This window comes from Melanotaenia boesemani, chromosome 11, assembly GCF_017639745.1.
Source record: "Melanotaenia boesemani isolate fMelBoe1 chromosome 11, fMelBoe1.pri, whole genome shotgun sequence".
NCBI classification, from domain to species: domain Eukaryota; kingdom Metazoa; phylum Chordata; class Actinopteri; order Atheriniformes; family Melanotaeniidae; genus Melanotaenia; species Melanotaenia boesemani.
The window spans coordinates 21,409,455-21,428,975 of NC_055692.1; the positions used below are offsets into that span (position 1 = coordinate 21,409,455).

Here is a 19,521-nt window from a genome sequence, read left to right on the forward strand (position 1 = left end):
ACACCCACACTGGCAGCCAATGTGCCAATTAGTGGCCTTCTCCGCAGGGGTGTATGGGAGGTGGAGAACACAGAGGAACGAGAAACAGAGGAGAAAGAGTAAGCGAGAGTGTGTATTTGAGCATCACTGGAAGTGAGTGTGTGTGTGCTTGTGTGTGTGTGTAACAAGGCCTCAGACCTCAGACATTCCTTTTGCTATGACCTAGGGTACAATTAAAGGGATGTCCCTCCCCTGCCTCCCCTCTTTGGTGGACCACATCAACGGAAGTCCTGGCCCAGCTGGAGGCTCTAATGACGGGAGGGAGGCCAGGTCGCGACCCTGGTGTGCCACCTCAGCGCCACACCCTTCCTGTTTAGGTCCAGACAAGGTTTACACCAGGAAAAGAGGATAGGAAGGGGTATAGGGAGTAAAGAAAGTGTTTTGTGTTTTTGAAGATCTGGAAAGCTAGTTGAGAGGGATTGGGATATGCTGACATCGTAGCTGCTGCAATGCTAAAAGAGTTGAATTTTGCTAGGGGTGCTGTCCAACTTGTCATAAAAGTAAAGCTATGACTTCATGCTGACCCTTGTGGAAAAATAACTGACTGTTCTTTTCTGGTTTCTTAAACTAAAACATCCTAACTTTAGACTAAATGATGCTGGGAATATTTTACAACAGTATAACAAGTAAAGGCTGAGGATAAAGGACAAAATGGGCTTTAACAAAATATGTGTGTATTTGGCATTAGTGGTAAGATAGGACTGTGGTACTCTTCTCTGCATCAGACATTTAGCACTGATGGAGAGGCTTGGATAATGATATGTCTGTCTGTCTGTCTTTCTGTCATCTCAAGGTTTGATTTCCACTGTTGTGAGTGAGATATACCACGAGATGTGTGGGGGTGGTAAAGTGTGAGTTTGTGAAATGAATGCTCTATATGGCTATGTATGTGGATGGCATGCAAGCAGGATGGTCATGTGTGTGTGTATGTGTGACAGGGGTCCCTGCAGATTACAGCTGATGATGAGCATCTCCTCTCAGCTTGGAAACCCTGTAATTGTCACCTTGCTCAAGGGAGGTGGAAGAGAAAAACCCTGCAGTCAAAAAAAGGAAAGTAGAAAGATAGGCAAGAAGATGAAGTAAGGAAAAAATTTGATAAAGTTTTCTGGTGGATGGTTTAGTCTAACTAAAACAAATATTGTTGAGATTTATGCAACGCGTGCTAGAGCACATGCAGTATGTGTGAGCTTATGTGTAAGATGCATTCAGCCAGTGGTGTGCATATACTGCTTGTATGTGTGGGAGGAGTAGAAAGAATTTGAGTGAAGGCTAATCAATGCTTTTCCAGTGATCATAGTAATTACATTGTTAGTGGTTGAGTGACCAATAACAGATATAGTGTTTCCAGTGTGTTGCTAAGCAAACCAGCTCAATATCCTACTGAGAGTTCTTCTCCATTTTATTGCAAGGCGTCCCTTAATGCTTATGCTTATGATTATTTGTGTGTCATATAGTAAATAGATTGAGGTTTGTGGTATATTGTGATATACAACTATTAGTTTACATTTTAATAATGTTCTCTCTCTCTCTCTCTCTCTCTATATATATATATATATATATATGTATCTGTCTAGCACGTAAGAAAGAAGAAAAAGAACTGACATTTCTCTTTGTCCGTCAAAACCCATGCAAATGGGCAGAAAATTGTGATTTTTGGACGGGAAACTTGATGCCATTTTATCCTGGTGGATATAAGTTTTGACGCAAGACAGCAATGGTAAGAAGTGTTTTATGACTATGTTTTACAAACACGAAGCATAAATTAGGTCATCTTTTGGCACTGGTTCAGTAAATCTTGGTCATAGCAAGTGAGGAGGAAATATTTAGGATTGGCTAACTAAAACGTAAAAAGTCAGCATGATGAATTTAAAGCTGTCTGAAGCTGCTTCCTTCCAAACACAGAAAGAACAATATGTGATGAATATCAGCATCAGGTGAACAGACAGAAAGCAGGATTAGAATCTTACAGCTTCTAGATAGTGAGGAGAGAGAAATATTCACAATATGCCCAATAACTTCCATCCATGCACCTTTAGTGGTTCATTATCCAGATTTCTTGCCTATAAATTCACTAACATTGGATTATTAGCTTGACTGTTTAGCTTAACCTCTTGCGTCTGCACCATCCGCTATCGAGAGTTAACGGGTTAACGTCCTGTTACGTAATGTCAGGTCTGTAAATGTAACTCTAAACATGTGTGGTATCCACAGAAAGTCCAGAATCTCAGCTAACATCTCAGTAAAACCATTTCTATGACCACCAAACACAGTTAAAACAACAAACAATTAAAAGACCAGGTACACAAAGTCCTAAAAAATATGTAAACACAAATAATGGATCCCCGTGTCCCCCTGACGCATGAACACAGACAAATGACTCCTCTACTGAAAACACACATCTCACAGATTCCAAGACTGTAAGGTTCATCTTGCTATGACAATGATTTACCAAATGAGGATAAAACATTAAAAATAAACAAACAAAAAAATACTATGTTTCTCATTGTTTTTGGAGAACAGTTAAAAATGTTCTGGGTTTTGTCAAACAAAGAGAAACGTTGGTTTTTTTTCTCTTCTTTCTTAAGTGCCAGACAGAAAACTTCTCTTCATTTTAATAAACTTTCTCATATTACATCAGATGCACTGATAGGACAAGACATGGAGGAAGAGGCATTAGACCGCAAGCTTCTGCATGTGGTTTCTCTGTGTTCAGAGCCAGTGAGCAAGAACTTTGAAAAAAAAAAAAAACTATGTTAATGCACGATAAAAAAAATTAATGGCAGTAATTAATGAATGTGTTAATGCGATAATAACGCATTTAATGTATATATATATATATATATATATATATATATATATATATCACGGGGAAGCTGGAGCCTATCCCAGCATTTAACAGGCGAGGGGCAGGGTACATCCTGGACAGGGTGCCAGCTCATCACAAGGCCAACATAGAGAGGCAAACAACCACTCATGTCAACATTCCTCCTAGGGAGAATTTTAGATTTACCTAATATGCATGTCTTTGGACATATAAACTACATAAACTTGACCACACAGCTTCCTAATAAAATGTTTATGTTTCAAAACATGCCATGGGTAATTGGTCTATTGATAAATTATTTAACATACTTATCATTTACAAAAATGCATCCACAGGCCTACACCTTTTCTGCACATACTTTACTTTTCACATGTTTATAGTTCACTTTACTTTTTGGAAATATTATCCTTGATGATAAAAGATATAGGTGACCTATAAATAATAAATTATATGTCATTGTAATTAAAAGTGACTGGTAATCGTTTTCTGTCACTGGGCAAAAAGGGTAAAGATCCGGGAAGATATAATAAGATAATATTTTATGGATCTGTGAAATATCCTGAAAGTATCCTGAAAGATCCGGACGGATCTGATCTGTCAAAGATCCGGACATATACATACCAGTTATCTGTCCTGATCTGTAAGCTGTAAATGTCGGACATTTCTATTTAATTGAAACTTGGTCATATTGACTTGTAAAGATGAAGGTGTAGTTTTGGAGGATATTTAAAGCAAATTGGCTTCTTATCTGCAATAATTATTATAGTAATGAGGTAGATTCCACAGATGCACAGATCCGGGCGTATACATCTATACAGATCTGTGACATATCCAAAAAAATATCAATGCCGTATCTTCATGGATCTTGGTGTTATTCATTATCATTTCATATGTCCATAGTCGATGTGGTGCGGCACCAGCAGGAGAAATTATTTAAGCACGGGTGGTAAGCGGCGAATCCTGTTTTGATAGAGTAAACTATTGTTTACTTTTTAAAAAGTAATTGTTTTCTAATGATACTGACATGATACTGAAAAGAACGCTGCAGCTCACTTTTCTGTTTGCCTGTTCCCCTCCACAGTAAGTCATGTAGTTGCTGTTGTGACAAATCAGTGATGCACCGTACTGCTGAAGGTTGGCAGCATATCCCCGACCTGTCAGCAGATATAGCTACTTTATTAGGGACGGTACCTCATGCCTCCTCCCGTGCGTCTCTGTAATGCCGATGTCCCGAAGCACGGCAGTTGGTACCGTTCTTGATCAATTAGGTTTTACTGTCAAGAGACATTTAGCTGATACTCTCAGGCAGTGGTTACCAGTCATCAAGGCACAATATCATGCAGGTATAGATGTCATCCTGCTTCAATACACCTGACACAAATTAATGGCTCTATTGCAGACTTGTGCAGAGTTAGTCAGAGATCCATTTGATTTGAATCAAGTGTGCTGCAGCAGGGAGACATCTATTACTTTCTACAACTTTCTCTGTGCTGCCCGTAACATTCACATGTTGTGTACATATGTTATTGTTTAAATTTGAATTTTAAAAAAATCAGAACCCACCAACCCCCCCCCCCCCCCTCCCCCAACCACACACACACGCACACAAACACACACACACACACAAACACCCCTCCCCAGCCTTTCCTGTTCTGTTTTTACACTCTCTCCTATCAACAGTTATGAAATACAGCTATTATGTTGATAATTTATTTTTTCCTCATATTTCATTTATTGTTTAAAGCGATCAGCCAATTAATTATTTTGGCAGTAAATAAATGCTGCTAGTTATTTCTTTTAATGAAAAAAAAAAAAAAATGAAAGATTTTCAGAAAGATGTTTTTCATTTTATTAAATAAAAAAATAACTCTTCAATGGGGACATACTAATTTGGCTGAGCTCAGCATCCCATAACATTTTTTGTATGAAAACACAATTTTCAAGATTGTTTGTGTGATATAAAGCAAAGACACATGGATCTGTAATGTTTAAAAATCTCCATTGTGGTTTACTTTGTATGAAAATCATATATCCTACATATTTAAATAAACATACGGACACAAAGAGCGTAATCAGAGAATCACCCATACAGCCTATCAGCTCTAAAATGTTTTAAAGTAGGCCTAGTAGTTAACAGTGTATTATGGATAATATTCAAGTAAAGTAAAAGTACCATAAATCATACTTTTCATCTGTACTATTTGCTTTCCAACACTGATTGAGACTACATATACTTAATGGCAGCAAAAAATGACATTTTTTGATAGAATACAAATAAGCAATAGTAGAATAGACCGAATTAAAAGTCTAAATGAAATATGCAATCCTATCTGTAGAGAAGCCCATATCTTTCCAGATCCTGAATAATCTCCATCCCATCCCACCGATGAGCAAGGCACAGAGGACACACATATATTAATATGTGAAAATGTACACATTTGAAGTGACATACAATGAATCGATCTTCTTTGTAGCGCAGGCTCGTGGTCAAAATCAGTTGGCTGTTTTATATACGATCTTTGTATCATATGTATTTATTTAGCCAATCAGAGGCGTTTATTTTTTTTAAAATCTTCATGAGCGGGAAAACTTTAGCTTGAGCATAAGCAGAAGAGAGAGAGCAAGAGCGACTGACAGCGAGCGACGAGAGAGTATCGGAAGAGAATGTCAAAACGTAGGCGCGTGCGACTTCAGGAGTCTGATTCAGAAGATGAAATGGAAATGGTAAGAAGCTTTAATGAGACCCCCAGATCTAGAACTCGGGAGGAGGACCGTCACCGGCGGCTGATTAGTCCTACTCCTGGAGGGAGCCGTGGTGCTAGCCAGAGCTATGCCAACACTTCCACTGGCATAACTTTGGATGATATTTGGACGTAAGTACATTTATTTATTTTTTTTATTGTTTATGATTTGGATGGATTGGTTGGAGTCGAAGGTTCGATGTTTTATGTGTGTTTCTTGGTGTAGTGCTGTTCCAAACCCAGGTTTGGGGAAATAAACTTTGGCAGCCTGCGGGCCACATCCGGCCAAGAATTAGCTTCCATGGTTCTACCAACACTGTTTAAAGGAGCTAGATCTTATATTATAATAACCTTTCTAAGAAAAATTGTTTATACGCTGTATATTATATGGTAAAAGGGGTGAACGATGTGCGGATATATGTTTAACGGCGGTTTTAATTTGAAATGGGCCGAAGTATTAACGGCATTTTTGGGTTGCTATGGCAACATCAGTGTTTTTAAATGTGCCTCAAGGCACATTATTTGGCCAATTTCAACAATTTTGGTATCAAAATGTTCAGCTTGTTCAGGACATTTGGGCTATGACTTTTGGCATGTCGCAATGTTATACTTTATTTTATATGAATTTTTGAAATATGACATTTTGCCATACACATGAATGGGAAATCACTTCAGCTCATTCGAAAAACTTCACCTTCTTTCAACTCCTACTACTTCCACATACTTTCAGCTAGAAACACCATTCAAACTTTAAACAACTCACAAAGGCTTGGGCTATTTCCACATGACTCCGTTTGACGATGTGTTTTACGGTTTATGATTTATGGCAGTTTAAAAAACCACAACTTTTACAATCTTCACCAAAGTCTCACGCTCTAACACGCTGTAAGTTTTAAGCATGTTCTACTACTCCAAACAAATTCTCATAACTCCTACAATATCCATCGTACACACATAAATTATACATCAAAATGGAGGAAAATATGTTGGCTTCCAGTAGAACCAAGAATGACACAGCTGGGACTTGTACATTTAGAGTTACGCCTCTCCAAGTGAGCAAAAGTCTACTTTTTCCCCCATTGACTTCCATTCAAATCAGAGGCAGGATTCCGGTTCAAAGCGCTTTTTTGCTGTGTTTTAAACTCGCCACCATTTAAATTCTGTTCCACGTAGGGACAAATAAATTACATCCCTGTGTTCCTCAGACCCTCCTGCCGCTCACGGTGAAAGAATTATTTGGATATGTCTTATAGATTTCGGACAGAAGCAGCGAGTTCAGGAGGTGCGCACCAGTGATTCCCCAGTCCGTCTCTCCCTCGTCTCAGTCTGCCTGCTAAGTGAGGGGCCGTTGTCATGACAACTCACTGACTGCTCTCAGCTTTGAGCAGGCAGCTGACCTTTTACCTAATTCATTCAGTCCTATTGATCCAGATTATGGATTTCTCACCTGGTTTTGTCCTCCTAATGAGTCCAGGTATTACTCTCTGTCCTCTTCTCCTCATTGGCGGAGCGGGGGGGTGGCTTTGGGGGCTTAAGCCCGGGTAGTTTTTTCAAAAGCCCCGGATATTTTTTTTTAGTTAGATGCCTTACAAACTGCATAAAACAAAACCAACTACACACCATACTCGACACAACGCACACAGTGCACAGTTGTAACTTACCCCTTACCCCTAACTAACCCCTAATTTTGGTATGATCCGAATCCGGGCGCGCCACTTGAGTGTTTGTGCACGGCGCGCGCACGTAGGGCAGAGACGCTGCTTAAACAAACAAACCGGTGACCTGCTGAATGAGTCGGATAGAGGAGCGCTCTACTTCCAAAGTACTACTACAGTACAGCGGGTGGGTATTACGCAAATATGATGAGGAATCACAAAGTTGTGTTGAGATTGATGTCACGCTGCTCACCTTACCGGACACGTATTACGTTACTTGTATAAGTCTTTGCTAGCTCTGCCGGGGCTAATCATCAACGATGCTGTGTTTTCTAGCTTACATGTGTGTTGTCTATGAAATTGGAGTTAATAAACAATTAATATACTAATAAAATCATTGTCGTGTTACTAAATAGATTGTATATTTTTAGTTGCTACCTGCCATGGCTAAATTAAGTACCATCTAAATCTGTTTTAGTTCTGTACTGATATGAAAACAACCAACCATGGACATCAGGGTTTTCTTTCAAAGAAAAAACACAGGTAAATGTTATTATATTAATCAAGCTTTATGTGTAGTTCGTTATATTTGTAGTAGTAGGTGAAATAAGTGAAATTTCATTACAACAGTAGATTTATATTGATGTTCTTGATGTTTGGTTTGACTGCTAGCACAAAGAGAGAGGAACATAGAGGGAGACAAAGAGAGTGAGCAGAATGAGAACAGCAGCACAGAGACGGAACAAGATCCAGGTGAGAAAGACAATGTTAGTCGAGACAGTTCTTTGCCAAAATCTCATTAGCACGTTAGACTAGTGTGTCCTTTTAGATTTATAATTTTACGCTAATTCTAGATTTATGGTTTAATACCAACTAGTAATTAGAGAGATCAATATAGAGATACGTATCTAATGACTCTCTTTCTGATCATTTAGATAGGTCAGGAGAAGTCAGGGGAGAGAGAGAACACCAAAACACAGCAGCATTACAGCAAGAAGCAGCAGGTCGAATGACAGGAAGTTATCCAGGGACAGCTGAAAGGGTACAAAATGAGACAAGGGAAGAACAGGAATTACTGCAAGGAGCAGCAGGTGGAATAGCAGGAAATGACTTAGGAACTGCAGAAAGTGGTCCAAGACAAACTCTACTCCAACAGTATCCACTCAGCCAGTTTGGAGGCCAACAGAGAGCTTTTAATAGCAATTGGTTCCAACAATTTAAATGGCTAGAGTATTCTGTAGCAAGGAACTTGGCTTTCTGCTTTTCATGTCGTCTTTTTGGGAAGCAGAACACTATAAAAAAAGATGGCCTCAGTCGTTCAGGGTTCTCTAACTGGAAAAGGGCTTTGGATACATTTAGGGAGCACGAAACAAGTTCCACCCATGCATCATCAATGATATGCTGGCATAGCTTCAAAACCACCAAAAAACAAGGTGATGTGCTTGAGCAGCTTAGATCAGCAAATGCAGCAGAGATCTCAGACAGACGCCAGTACCTCCACAGGATCTTAGCTGTAACAAGCTTCCTTGGCAAACAAGGAATACCATTCCGTGGCCATGTTGAGCAGGAGTCCAGCCATAATCAGGGAAACTTCCTTGAGTGCATGAAGCTCCTAAAAAAATTTGATCCTTTTTTGCAAAATCACACACCTCCCTCACATACCACTTATCTTTCTCATTTTGCACAAGATGAGATGATCACTAGTATTTCACATGAAATAACAGGAAACATAGTTAAAGAGATGAAGGAAGCAAAGATATATTCTGTTATGGCTGATGAGGCTAGAGATGGGCACACAGAACAGCTAGCTGTTTGTGTACGCTTTGTGTCAGGTGAAGGCCATATCAAAGAGTGTTTTCTTGGTTTACGGAAACTTGAAAGGTTTGATGCACAGTGCATTACAGACACAATTGAGGAGCTATTGCAGTATTACACACTCAATGACTTACTTTGTGTTGCTCAATCTTATGACGGGGCATCTGTCATGAGTGGCGCGGTGGGCGGTGTGCAGGCCCGTTTTAGACAGCGACACCCTGAAGCAGTATACATTCACTGCTATGCACATGAGCTTAACCTTGTCCTTTGCCATACATGTAAAGCTATCCCTGCTGCTTCTGACTTCTTTGGACTTTTGGAAAATGTGTACACATTTTTCAACACCTCTCTGGTAAACCACACAAGGTTTAAAGAATTGCAAAAGGACCTTGGACTGGTTCCTTCTGAGCTTGTTCAGCTTTCTAACACAAGATGGGCCTGCCAAGTAAAATCAGTTACAGCCCTTCTTAACAACATTTCTGCTGTTTTAGCGACTCTCGAGGCCACAAATACCCCTATTGCAAAAGGGATCTTGTCCAAACTGTCAAAGCCCAAGACTGTGTATATGTTGATTATGTTCTCACAGGTACTTGGCGTCACTGAAGGCCTGCACCGCTACCTGCAGGGAGAAAGGCTAGACATGGGCAAAGCTGTGGAGTACAAGATGTCAGTAGTTGATACACTCACAAATCTGCGCACAGAGGCTGCTGCTGAGGAAATATTCAAGAAGGCCATGGATGTTTGCAGGGACTGCAACATCCAGATTCCTCAGGGACCGCGGCACAAGCAGAGGAGACTCGATGGCTTTGTGGTGGAGTCCAGCTGTGGCGCAACACCAAGTCTCACAAGCTCAGCAGAGTTTAGGTGTGAGATATTCTTTCCTTGTCTTGACCGAATGTTGAAGGAACTAGCAGACAGATTTTCAGGGGCAGGACAGAAAATAATGGAGGGGATTCAGGCCTGCAATCCATCTTCCCCAACATTCCTCTCTGAAGATGCCTTAAAACCCATTGCAGCCCACTACCATGTGACCATAAAGCCCGAAGAACTCCTTGTGGCAAAAAACTTCATAAAAAGAAAAATGGAAAAAGAGGACATTCACAACATTACAACAGCCTTCCACTTGCTGGATGAGGACATGTTTCCAACTCTGAAGGCCATCTTTAGAATTGCGTTAACCATTCCTGTCAGTAGCTGCAGCTGTGAGCGTTCTTTTAGTGCCCTGCGTCGTCTCCACACATGGCTAAGGAGAACCATGGGACAAGAGAGGCTGAATGATTTGGCCATATTATCTATTGAAAAGGAATACCTTAATAACATTGAACCTGAAAATGTCATTGATAGGTTCGCAACACTCAAGCCTCGAAGATACAGTCTTATATTGCCAAAGTAAATGGTTTTGTCAGTGTAGTGCAGGTCAAGATCTATGATGATGTTCAGTGCTACTATTGTATTGTTTTTATTCTGGTTTTGTCTTGGTTTAGTCCTCAATTGTCCTGATTTTAAACTGTTTTGGTTCTGGTTTATATCTGGTTTAATCCTGTATCAGTCTGGGTTTTGGACCTGGTTTTTGTTCTGTTTTATAGGAAATTTTGTACTGGTTTAGTCATGGTGTAGTATGGATAAATCCTGGTTTAGTCCTGATGTAGTGTAGTGCTGCATAAATCCTGAGTTAGTCCTGGTGCAGTATGGATGAATCTTGATTTAGTCCTGGTGTAGTGCAAAATTTGCCCTGATACAGCCCTATTTTGTTTGTTTGTTTGCTTTTTTTGTAGTTCTGCATTGTTGTTTAATGCCAGTTCAGTGGTTTTATCCTGGATTGAAGTACTTACTGTGTAAATGTTAAAAGTTACATACATTTTGAAAAATGTTCAGCATCTTTTGTATTGATTATCATTCTCCTTCTTATTGTTATTATTATTATTATTATTTATGTGATACAAATGTGATATTTTTTTTCTAGAGTAGATTGTGCTGGCAATAAATCTAAAATTGTACTCTGCAACTGTACTTTTTTCAGTCTGTTTTTTTTTACCCTAACCCCTTCGGCCATTCTGGTCTAAGCCCCGGGTGTTTTACAGGTCTGGCTCCGCCCCTGCTTCTCCTGTCTCCTCCTTGTCCTTCTCATTACAACAGGCCACATGTCCTCCTCTAGCTCTCCTCCTGTCTGTCCTCTCATCATGTCCTTTGCTGCTCACTTACATGATGGACTGTGTTTCAGCTGCCAATTCAACTCTGTTTCAGCTCTTTCTGCCTTTTACAATCACTTCTTCAACATTCAACCAGTTCAGCACCTTTAACATTCACTTTCAGCTGTAAATACTTTAACTATTGACTTCAGCTACATGATTACTTCAGCTGGTGCTTCAGCAAGGAGACTTCAGCCATTATCAGTAATGTTGAACTGTCTTAAGCACATTTCAGTTCAACTTTCCACCATTTTAACTACTTTTAAACACCAATTTGTGCTTTAAATTGTTGAACTCTTCATTTCACCTTCATATATACTTCTTCAACAACCATATTTCAGCCCTTTTAAGCCATCTTCAGCAATCTTAACCCCATTTCACTTTAACCTTTCACCCTTTCAACACCTTTTAACTCCACTTTGAGCTTTAAATCCTTCAACTTTTCACTTCAGCTTTATGAACACTTCCTCAAAAAATACTTTTCAGCCTTTTTCAACCATCTTCAGCCATCTTTCAGCATTATAGTACAATCGTTCAGCATGAAAGGCATTCACACTTGCTGTTATGCTAATAACAGCATTTTCTAGTTTATTTTGTAATCATGACTTATTTTTATTGATAATAAATGTGGTCAGTGTTAATCATAGTTTTACACAGTTGAAATTGGATATGTAGACAAAAAAGGTATACATTTTTCTTCTAGTTCCGTCGATATAGAGAAATTGACATAAAATTCAAATTTACGAATAATTATCTGTCTTGCTTTTTCAAAGCACAACCTGCCAGTGGAGATTAAACTTTCATCAACTGTAGACACTTTTAAGTCAAGGTTGAAAACATCTTTCTTCTCATGTGCCTGTTATGTAGCGCAGTGCGCTGTAAAAAGGGGAAGGACTCACGTGCAGATTCCGAGGTTAAATTTAATGATTAACAACAGAAAACTGACAAACAGGCAGGCAGGCAAACAGGACAGGTAATTAACAAGGAACAAAACACAAGGAGAGGCAACAGGAACAGGGAACTAAACAAGGGGCTTCCTAAAAGCCAAACTTAACCCGTAGGGGGAGATAGAACATAGGACTCACGGGGAGGAATAACGAAGCTAAGGGGGAAACAAAAATACAGAAGCCAACTGGCTGAGGGAAGACTGGGTAAAAACCAAACACAACCAGGCAAACGGGCAGAGGGGGAAACTGGGGAGACTAGGGAGGAACACAAGTCACGGGACATAAAACTACAGGCTCACCAGGTAGACGGGGAAACACAGAGGAAGTGGACACGCTGGGAGGTCGAGAGTGAGCCGAGCCAGAGCAGGGAGGAACAACCAGGAGAGTAGACAGGGGCAGGGGCATCACAGGGGGAGCTAGTGGCGAACTTCGAGCGGTCCGGCAGGAGGGCTCGTGGAGACGGGGCAGGAACAGGCAGAAGACATGGAAGTCACAGGCGGAGAAACTAAGGGAGATCGCCAAACTAGGTCCGTACAAAGTGACGGGGAGCAGGGAAAACCAGATTCACACAACGACAGGAACCAAGACTACACAGGCGGGTTAACAGGTACAATGATCCAACAAGAGGTGAAGGGAGAGAGCTGGTTTTATGGCTAGAGTGATTACTGATGAGGTGCAGGTGAGGGAACCGGGAGAGGGAGGACGAACAGGTGGGAGAGATGAAGGATGATTGCAGGGACGGCTCTGGCTCAGCTGTGCTCACAGACACTCCCAACGTGTCACACAGGGGAAACAGACAAGGAAACAAACAGGGAAATCAAAACATAAAGAGAAAACAACCCCAGCGGCCCTAACTGGCCGCAACACAACAGTGCCTATCCATGAAATCTGCATTTTTTTAACTTATCTCAGCATCTTTTTAAGTGAGTTATTCTAATAATGTGATTTTAGTTTATCATACATTTTTTCTCTATATTTTAAAATGTTTTTCTTTTTCTCACCTGTAATGCTTTGAATGTTTTATGTAAGGCACTTTGAACTGTCTTGTATATGAAATGTGCTATGCAAATAAACTTGCTTGCTTGCTTTCTTTTTCAGATTTATGTGTACCTCACACAATGCTGTGATGAGCCTGGCTGCAAAAGTTGATGAAATGAACAAAAACCTTGATTCTTTAAAAGAGATGGTGACCAAAGCACAGACTGATATGCACAGTGAAAACATCAAAGCCAAAATTCCAAAGGCGTTATCGGTAAGTCTGTAACAAAAGTTTGCATAATCACAATACCTGTTATTGTGTCTCTTTTATCTTTCTCACAGAACAGGGTCTGCCTTTTTAGAACCATGCTAGAACCACAGCTTTTTGGAGACAGTATGCTGTTCTCTGCCACACAAGGAGGCACTGAACCTGTCATGACAATAACATATTGAAAAAGTTTTCGAAGGTGGGAAATGTGGAAGTGCTGCGTGTAACTCCATGTAGCAAAGTTATAAACTGCAAAATAAGCGTAGATTAAATGTGAATTTATGGCAGCAAAGTGAATGAAGCTCAATCAATGGATGTTACAAAAAATTTAAAAGTGTTGCTTTTATTCACAATCGACTGTTTTTAATTTCTCGGTTCAGTGAATGAAAGCACAAACAATAACTTTGTAAGTGATGTTATAGTAATTATTGCTCACATTTGAGAATTTATTTCAAGAACAAAATTCTAACTTTTGGCGCATTTAAAGTAGGGGTGGGAATCTTGCAGCAACTCACGATTCGATTCGATTCAGATTCTTAGGGTAACGATTCGACTAAAGGTGAAATTTGAGATTGGGCCTAAGAATCTCTGTTTTAGCGGACTCTTTTCTACAGAGGGGATCCTATACATATTTTAATATAACTTTCTCTGTTTTTCAGCGAGAAGTGAAAAGGCTGCACTCTGGTCTGGGGGAGGAGATGCATTTCAAAGGAAATGAAAAGTGAGAAAAATAATTGCTTAAAAGTCTGTGTAGTAAATAGGCATGGTGGTCCATAATGTAACAGTCTTGCTTTACAGCAAAGTGATCCCAGGTCCCAAGCCTTTCTCTAATTTTACCCTCTGGTGTCCCCTGTCACCAAAAACATGCACAGTATGGTAATCCTTTGGCAGGTGATTCTGATCATGATCCTGGCTCAACAATTGGAAATGGGAACTGGGAGCTGTACAGCAGCTGATTGTGCTGTGGGTTGTATACAAATAGGTTGCCACCATCGTAACTTTTATTTATTTATTTTGGGAACACTGCACTGGCACAGCGGCATCAAAGGTTGCGTCAAGTGGAGAGGACAAATTTCTGTATGGGGATAACAAAGTAAACACACATATTCAAGGAAACAAGTTATACTATGATGTAGTAGTCAGTAGTACTCAGTCATCCAGATGCATGATTCAGAGTTGTAGTGGGGAGATGGGCAGTGAAACAATGGTGTCCATTAAGTACAAGTAAGCATAATTTATATCTATTTGTGTTTTCTGTTTTAGATGAATAATTGTGATTTAAATTGCCATTATTACTCTTGATTATTATCTGCCTTGAATTTAGCCTCGATTTTCATCATAATGAAGATTTGTTTTGCTTTGTCAAAAGATTTTCCTCCGATCACAACATGGCAGTCACTGCTACAATCACACAGGCAATACGGGATCAGCAGGAATTTGAGCCAGAGGAAATACACAGTAAGTCAGCATTTTCAATTTGTTAAAAGTTTGTAAAAACTGGTGTCTCTGGAGAGAGTGTCATCAGTATGGCAAGAGCACAAAACTTACCTGGTGTTTGTTGATGGTTTTGAAAGCCTTACTACACAGTAATCAAATGTTTTTGTTTGTTTGTTTTTCTTGTGTTTTTTTAGGAGCATGCAGCCGTTACTATGAACACTGCAAGAGAGACCATAAACTGGTTGAAGAAAATAAAATAAAAGAGGACAGGAGAGGCAAAGCCCTGAACAACAGGAGACATAGGGTAAGGTCATAACTTAAGCTGAATTATGTCCTGAGGGGTGTTCCAGAAACCATGGTAACTAACTCTAAACAAACTGCTCGCTGGCAGGTTTCTTGAAGAAATACAGAGTTTCTACCTGTCTCTTCCCATACAGAGAAATCTGTGGGATATGGATTGCCCATTTATTTATGTTCAAAATTAACTGCTGAAATACAGCGATTTTCAGATGATTTACATAGGCCTGTATGTGACTAGAAATTTCCTCCATTACTCTGATTCTAAAGTTGATACCTTTAAATGATCATACACATCATAATTAAAAAGGATAAATATTTTTTTGAGGATTTGTTCCACTGCACAGACAGTGTCGCCAGATGTCCAAAAATAAACTCCCCATGCTGAAAAAATGCGTTTTTCAGATTTTTGCTCTTGGGGCTGGTGTCACAAGTCTAGAGTGCCCTCTTGTGGCATTATGGATGTCAATGTTTGTTCCTGGTTCATGTCAGTCTGTATATTATTTTGATATATTTAAGTTGCACCTGATTAAGTTGTAGAAGCAGCCAAACTTTGAAAATGTGTGCCTTTAGTCAGAAAATACGGTTATTGCATTAATGCAAATGCACATGCAATACAATCATTTACTCACACACAGTGTTGGTGTAACTTGAACTCCTTTGGGAGAGATTTAGATCCACTCATGATCATACATTGTACATCCAATGTAATGGGAGTGAACGGGGCCAGCTTGCGCAGAATCTAAATACAGCAATTTCTGCCACAAAACTCCTTAATTTCACCAATGTGTTGTTATGAATCGCTGGTCCCCCTGGGAACTCGACTTAAGATGCGCTGGCCTCCCAGGGACTCAGCAACAACAGCCAGGTCTGCACCACCACAGATGGCATCAGTAAGATTAGCCTTATTAAATATAAATAAAAGCTGACTAATTGTACACTTTTTATTACTAAAATGTTATACTGGAAGAATGTCATAGACTTGGCCAAATAATTTTTAGTTTTAGGCCTGCAGGGATCTGTTGGCATTTTTTTTTAAAGTTTTTCTGAGGTTTAAGTTTATATCGATATCAGAATTATATCGTATCGAGTAAAATGAAAAAATATATCGTGATAAAAGTTTTAGACATATCGTCCAGCCCTAATTGCCACAAAAACGCAACTCCAAGCTGCTTCGAGTACACAGAGGGATCGGACCAGAGATTCATAACAACACATTGGTGAAATTAAGGAGTTTTGTGGCGGAAAATGCCATGTTTAGAGGCTGCGCGAGCTGGCCCCGTTCAATCCCTTTATATTGGATGTATGCTGATTGCGAGTGGATCTCAATATCTCCCGAATGATCATATTTCATGCTAGAAGATAGGTCTTGAAAAATAATGATCTTCCCCTTTTAAGAGTGTGGATATACCAATTCTACAAATTTAATATTGTTGTGATCCAGTCAGTTCATTTGTCATTTTACAAAATTTGACTTGCATTTTTTTTTTTACCAGCTGCTTAATCAACGCAAGGAGGTGGCCAGGAATTTGCTGTCAAAAGATGATCTGACCTACCTGGAGGGTGCGGTGGCAGCCCTCATGAGTGATGAGGAGACTGACACGGAGGACACTATGGCCTGGAAAGTCAGCTCACCAAGTTGGCGGGCTGACAAACTAACTCGCATATTGCATCAATGCCAAAATGCCATAGAAGAAAAGTATGGGCACTCAAGGATGGCACATCGGAGAACAACCAGTGGTGTTGCCAGCCAGAGGCAGGCCCCAAAGGGGATTAACCCCATTTATATGAAATAATGAATACATTAAATGTCACAAGGTGAAATGAGCAGGTGCTGCCAGAAACTGTACTGTTTCCCTCTTGTTTGGGTTTAGTGTGTCTTATTGGTTTTTGCATGGTTTTTAACTGTTTTAACTTCGCTAATGGGAGTTTTCATAAACTGATTGGCAGCACCTGCAGAAGGACTCCTCCCCTTCTGATGAGGAACAGCTTGCATTTAAGCCAGTGTGCGGGCAGCAAGAAGGAAAGAACTGAGACAGATGACAGCCGAAGAAGGAGCAGCACTGCGGAAGGGGTGCCGACCTCCTGCACTAAATATCATGACGATGATGAGGATGACTGACACGAGCACGACGGCGATCCGGGTGCCACAGCCAGGCGGATGGGGCAGTGGTGAGCAGGACGGCGGCGGCCAAGAGGCCTATCGTGGGCTGCTCATTAAAAGGGGCTCGGCGCCACGTCCCGGCAGCCTCTCCCTCAGTGGCTTCCTCTCTTTTCCAGGGCTGGGTCAGCCGCCCCTCCAAACGGCCGCCTCCTGGGCCATAGGCCGTCCCCCAGGAATCGCCGCTTACAGGTTCCGGCAGCCGCACTTCTCGGTGGCTGCCGGCCTGGGCCATAGGCCTCCTCTTGGCCACCGCCGTCCTGCTCACCACCACCCCGTCCGCCTGGCTGTGGCACCCGCATCGCCGTCGTGCTCGTGCCAGTCATCATCATCGTCAGGATCTTTACCATCATCACGTTCATCATCATCAGCGGGTGGCCAGCCGAGAGTCCATGCAGGAGGTCGGCACCCCTTCCGCAGTGCTGCTCCTTCTTCGGCTGTCATCTGTCTCAGTTCTTTCCTTCCTGCTGCCCGCACACTGGCTTAAATGCAAGCTGTTCCTCATCAGAAGGGGAGGAGTCCTTCCGCAGGTGCTGCCAATCAGTTTATGAAAACTCCCACTAATTAAAAACATACAAAAACCAATAAAAAAAACACACTAAAACCAAGCTAGTGGGAAACAGTCCTGGCAGTACCTGCTCATTTCACCTTGTGACATATGGATGCAGTTAAGTTTTGAGGGTGAATAAATGTTTATTGTTTTTGATTTATTTTATCACCCCCAACAGTTCACTGAGTTTTAGTCAATTGTGAATTTAGCATTAAATAAAGATGCTATTAAATATTTTTGTGTTAAATGTCAAAATTCTTCTTATAAGAAATATTCTACATGCTAATAATACAAATAAATGTTAATCTTCTATATAAAGAGATTCCAAAAAGGATCTTTTAAGCATTTGAGTTAGGGATAGTTCCATATAAGCTACTATAGGAATATATCCATACATCTTCAGAAGATCAATAAAGTACACAGAAGATAAATGCGATCTTTTTAAAATTTCGGGTGTGTATGTTTACAGTACACTAAAGAGGTCAGTATAATATGCAAGGGGATAATGAGATCTGTAAAGAATTTGGGATTGGGAAATATTTGTATACCATAGAGATGAATGTGAGATCCATCTCTAATATCCAAGGAGATAATGAATGGGATCTCTAAAGAATCCGTGGTTCGGATATTTTCGTATACTACAGAAATAAGTATACGGCGATCTTTAGAAGATCCTTATAATATCCAAGGAGATAATGAATGGGATCTCCAAAGAATCCGTGGTTCGGATATTTCCGTATACTAAAGAGATAAGTATACGGCGATCTTTAGAAGATCCTTATAATATCCAAGGAGATAATGAATGGGATCTCCAAAGAATCCGTGGTTCGGATATTTCCGTATACTACAAGGATAAATATCCGGAATCAGGATATTGACGTATACAAAAGTGGTCCGGATACGGGAATATCCGCGATTTGCATACTCCAGAAATACGTCTTGTATATCTCCGGATATACTTCGTATTTGTGACAAATGCGGAAAAATGCGATCTCATATCTTCCCGGATTTTCAAGCCTTTCGTCCAGTGTGTGTTTCTGTAATGCTTTAGAGTTGAAACTAGGATACATTAAGGACAAAAACTATACTTTTATTTGTATTCATTGTTCTTCTACCCTGTCTCTCATTAACTTCTATTAATCTGTTTACCCTTCACAGTGCCCTGACACTACCCAGCCTTTGCCAAAGCCAAAGTGACATTGGGCTGTTGGCGAGGTTGGAAGGCCATGAGGTCATACCAATGATGGCACTAGCTGTCGACCGGTGAGAAGTGGGGCCCGTAGGCGGTGGGTGCTGGGTGCCTGTAAGGGGTAAGTAAAGAGAGTGTGCCGGGGGAAGTGAGACATTCATTAGGAGAGCCAAGCTGACGCTGTCATCCTCACCACTGCCTGCTTCCAAGGAGCCTGCTCAGACACACGGCATCCTCAGCTGCTACCGGACCTCGGCTGCGCTTGGCACAGACATGCCTTTGACATTCAAGTCACAGTTTGTGTGTGCATAAATATGTGCATACAGTTGAAACTTAAACTGGGGCTATGAAATTCTCACACAAAATGTTACTCAATTGCATTAATAGAGGTTGATGATAGAGTGAATAAAGATACAGACAGGATGACACTA

General features: G+C 40.6%; 1 protein-coding gene across 1 annotated transcript; it reads left to right on the forward strand.

Moving 5' to 3' along the window:
• Nucleotides 1–5,506: 5,506 nt before the first annotated feature.
• On the forward strand, nt 5,507–17,141 carry LOC121649619 (uncharacterized protein C14orf93 homolog). Its single transcript, XM_042000578.1, has 6 exons — nt 5,507–5,736; nt 13,309–13,462; nt 14,116–14,177; nt 14,826–14,914; nt 15,088–15,197; nt 16,687–17,141. Exons 1-6 carry the CDS (start codon nt 5,528–5,530, stop codon nt 16,984–16,986), a joined length of 924 nt encoding a protein of 307 aa, XP_041856512.1. The 5' UTR covers nt 5,507–5,527; the 3' UTR covers nt 16,987–17,141.
• The last annotated feature ends 2,380 nt before the right edge of the window (nt 17,142–19,521 follow it).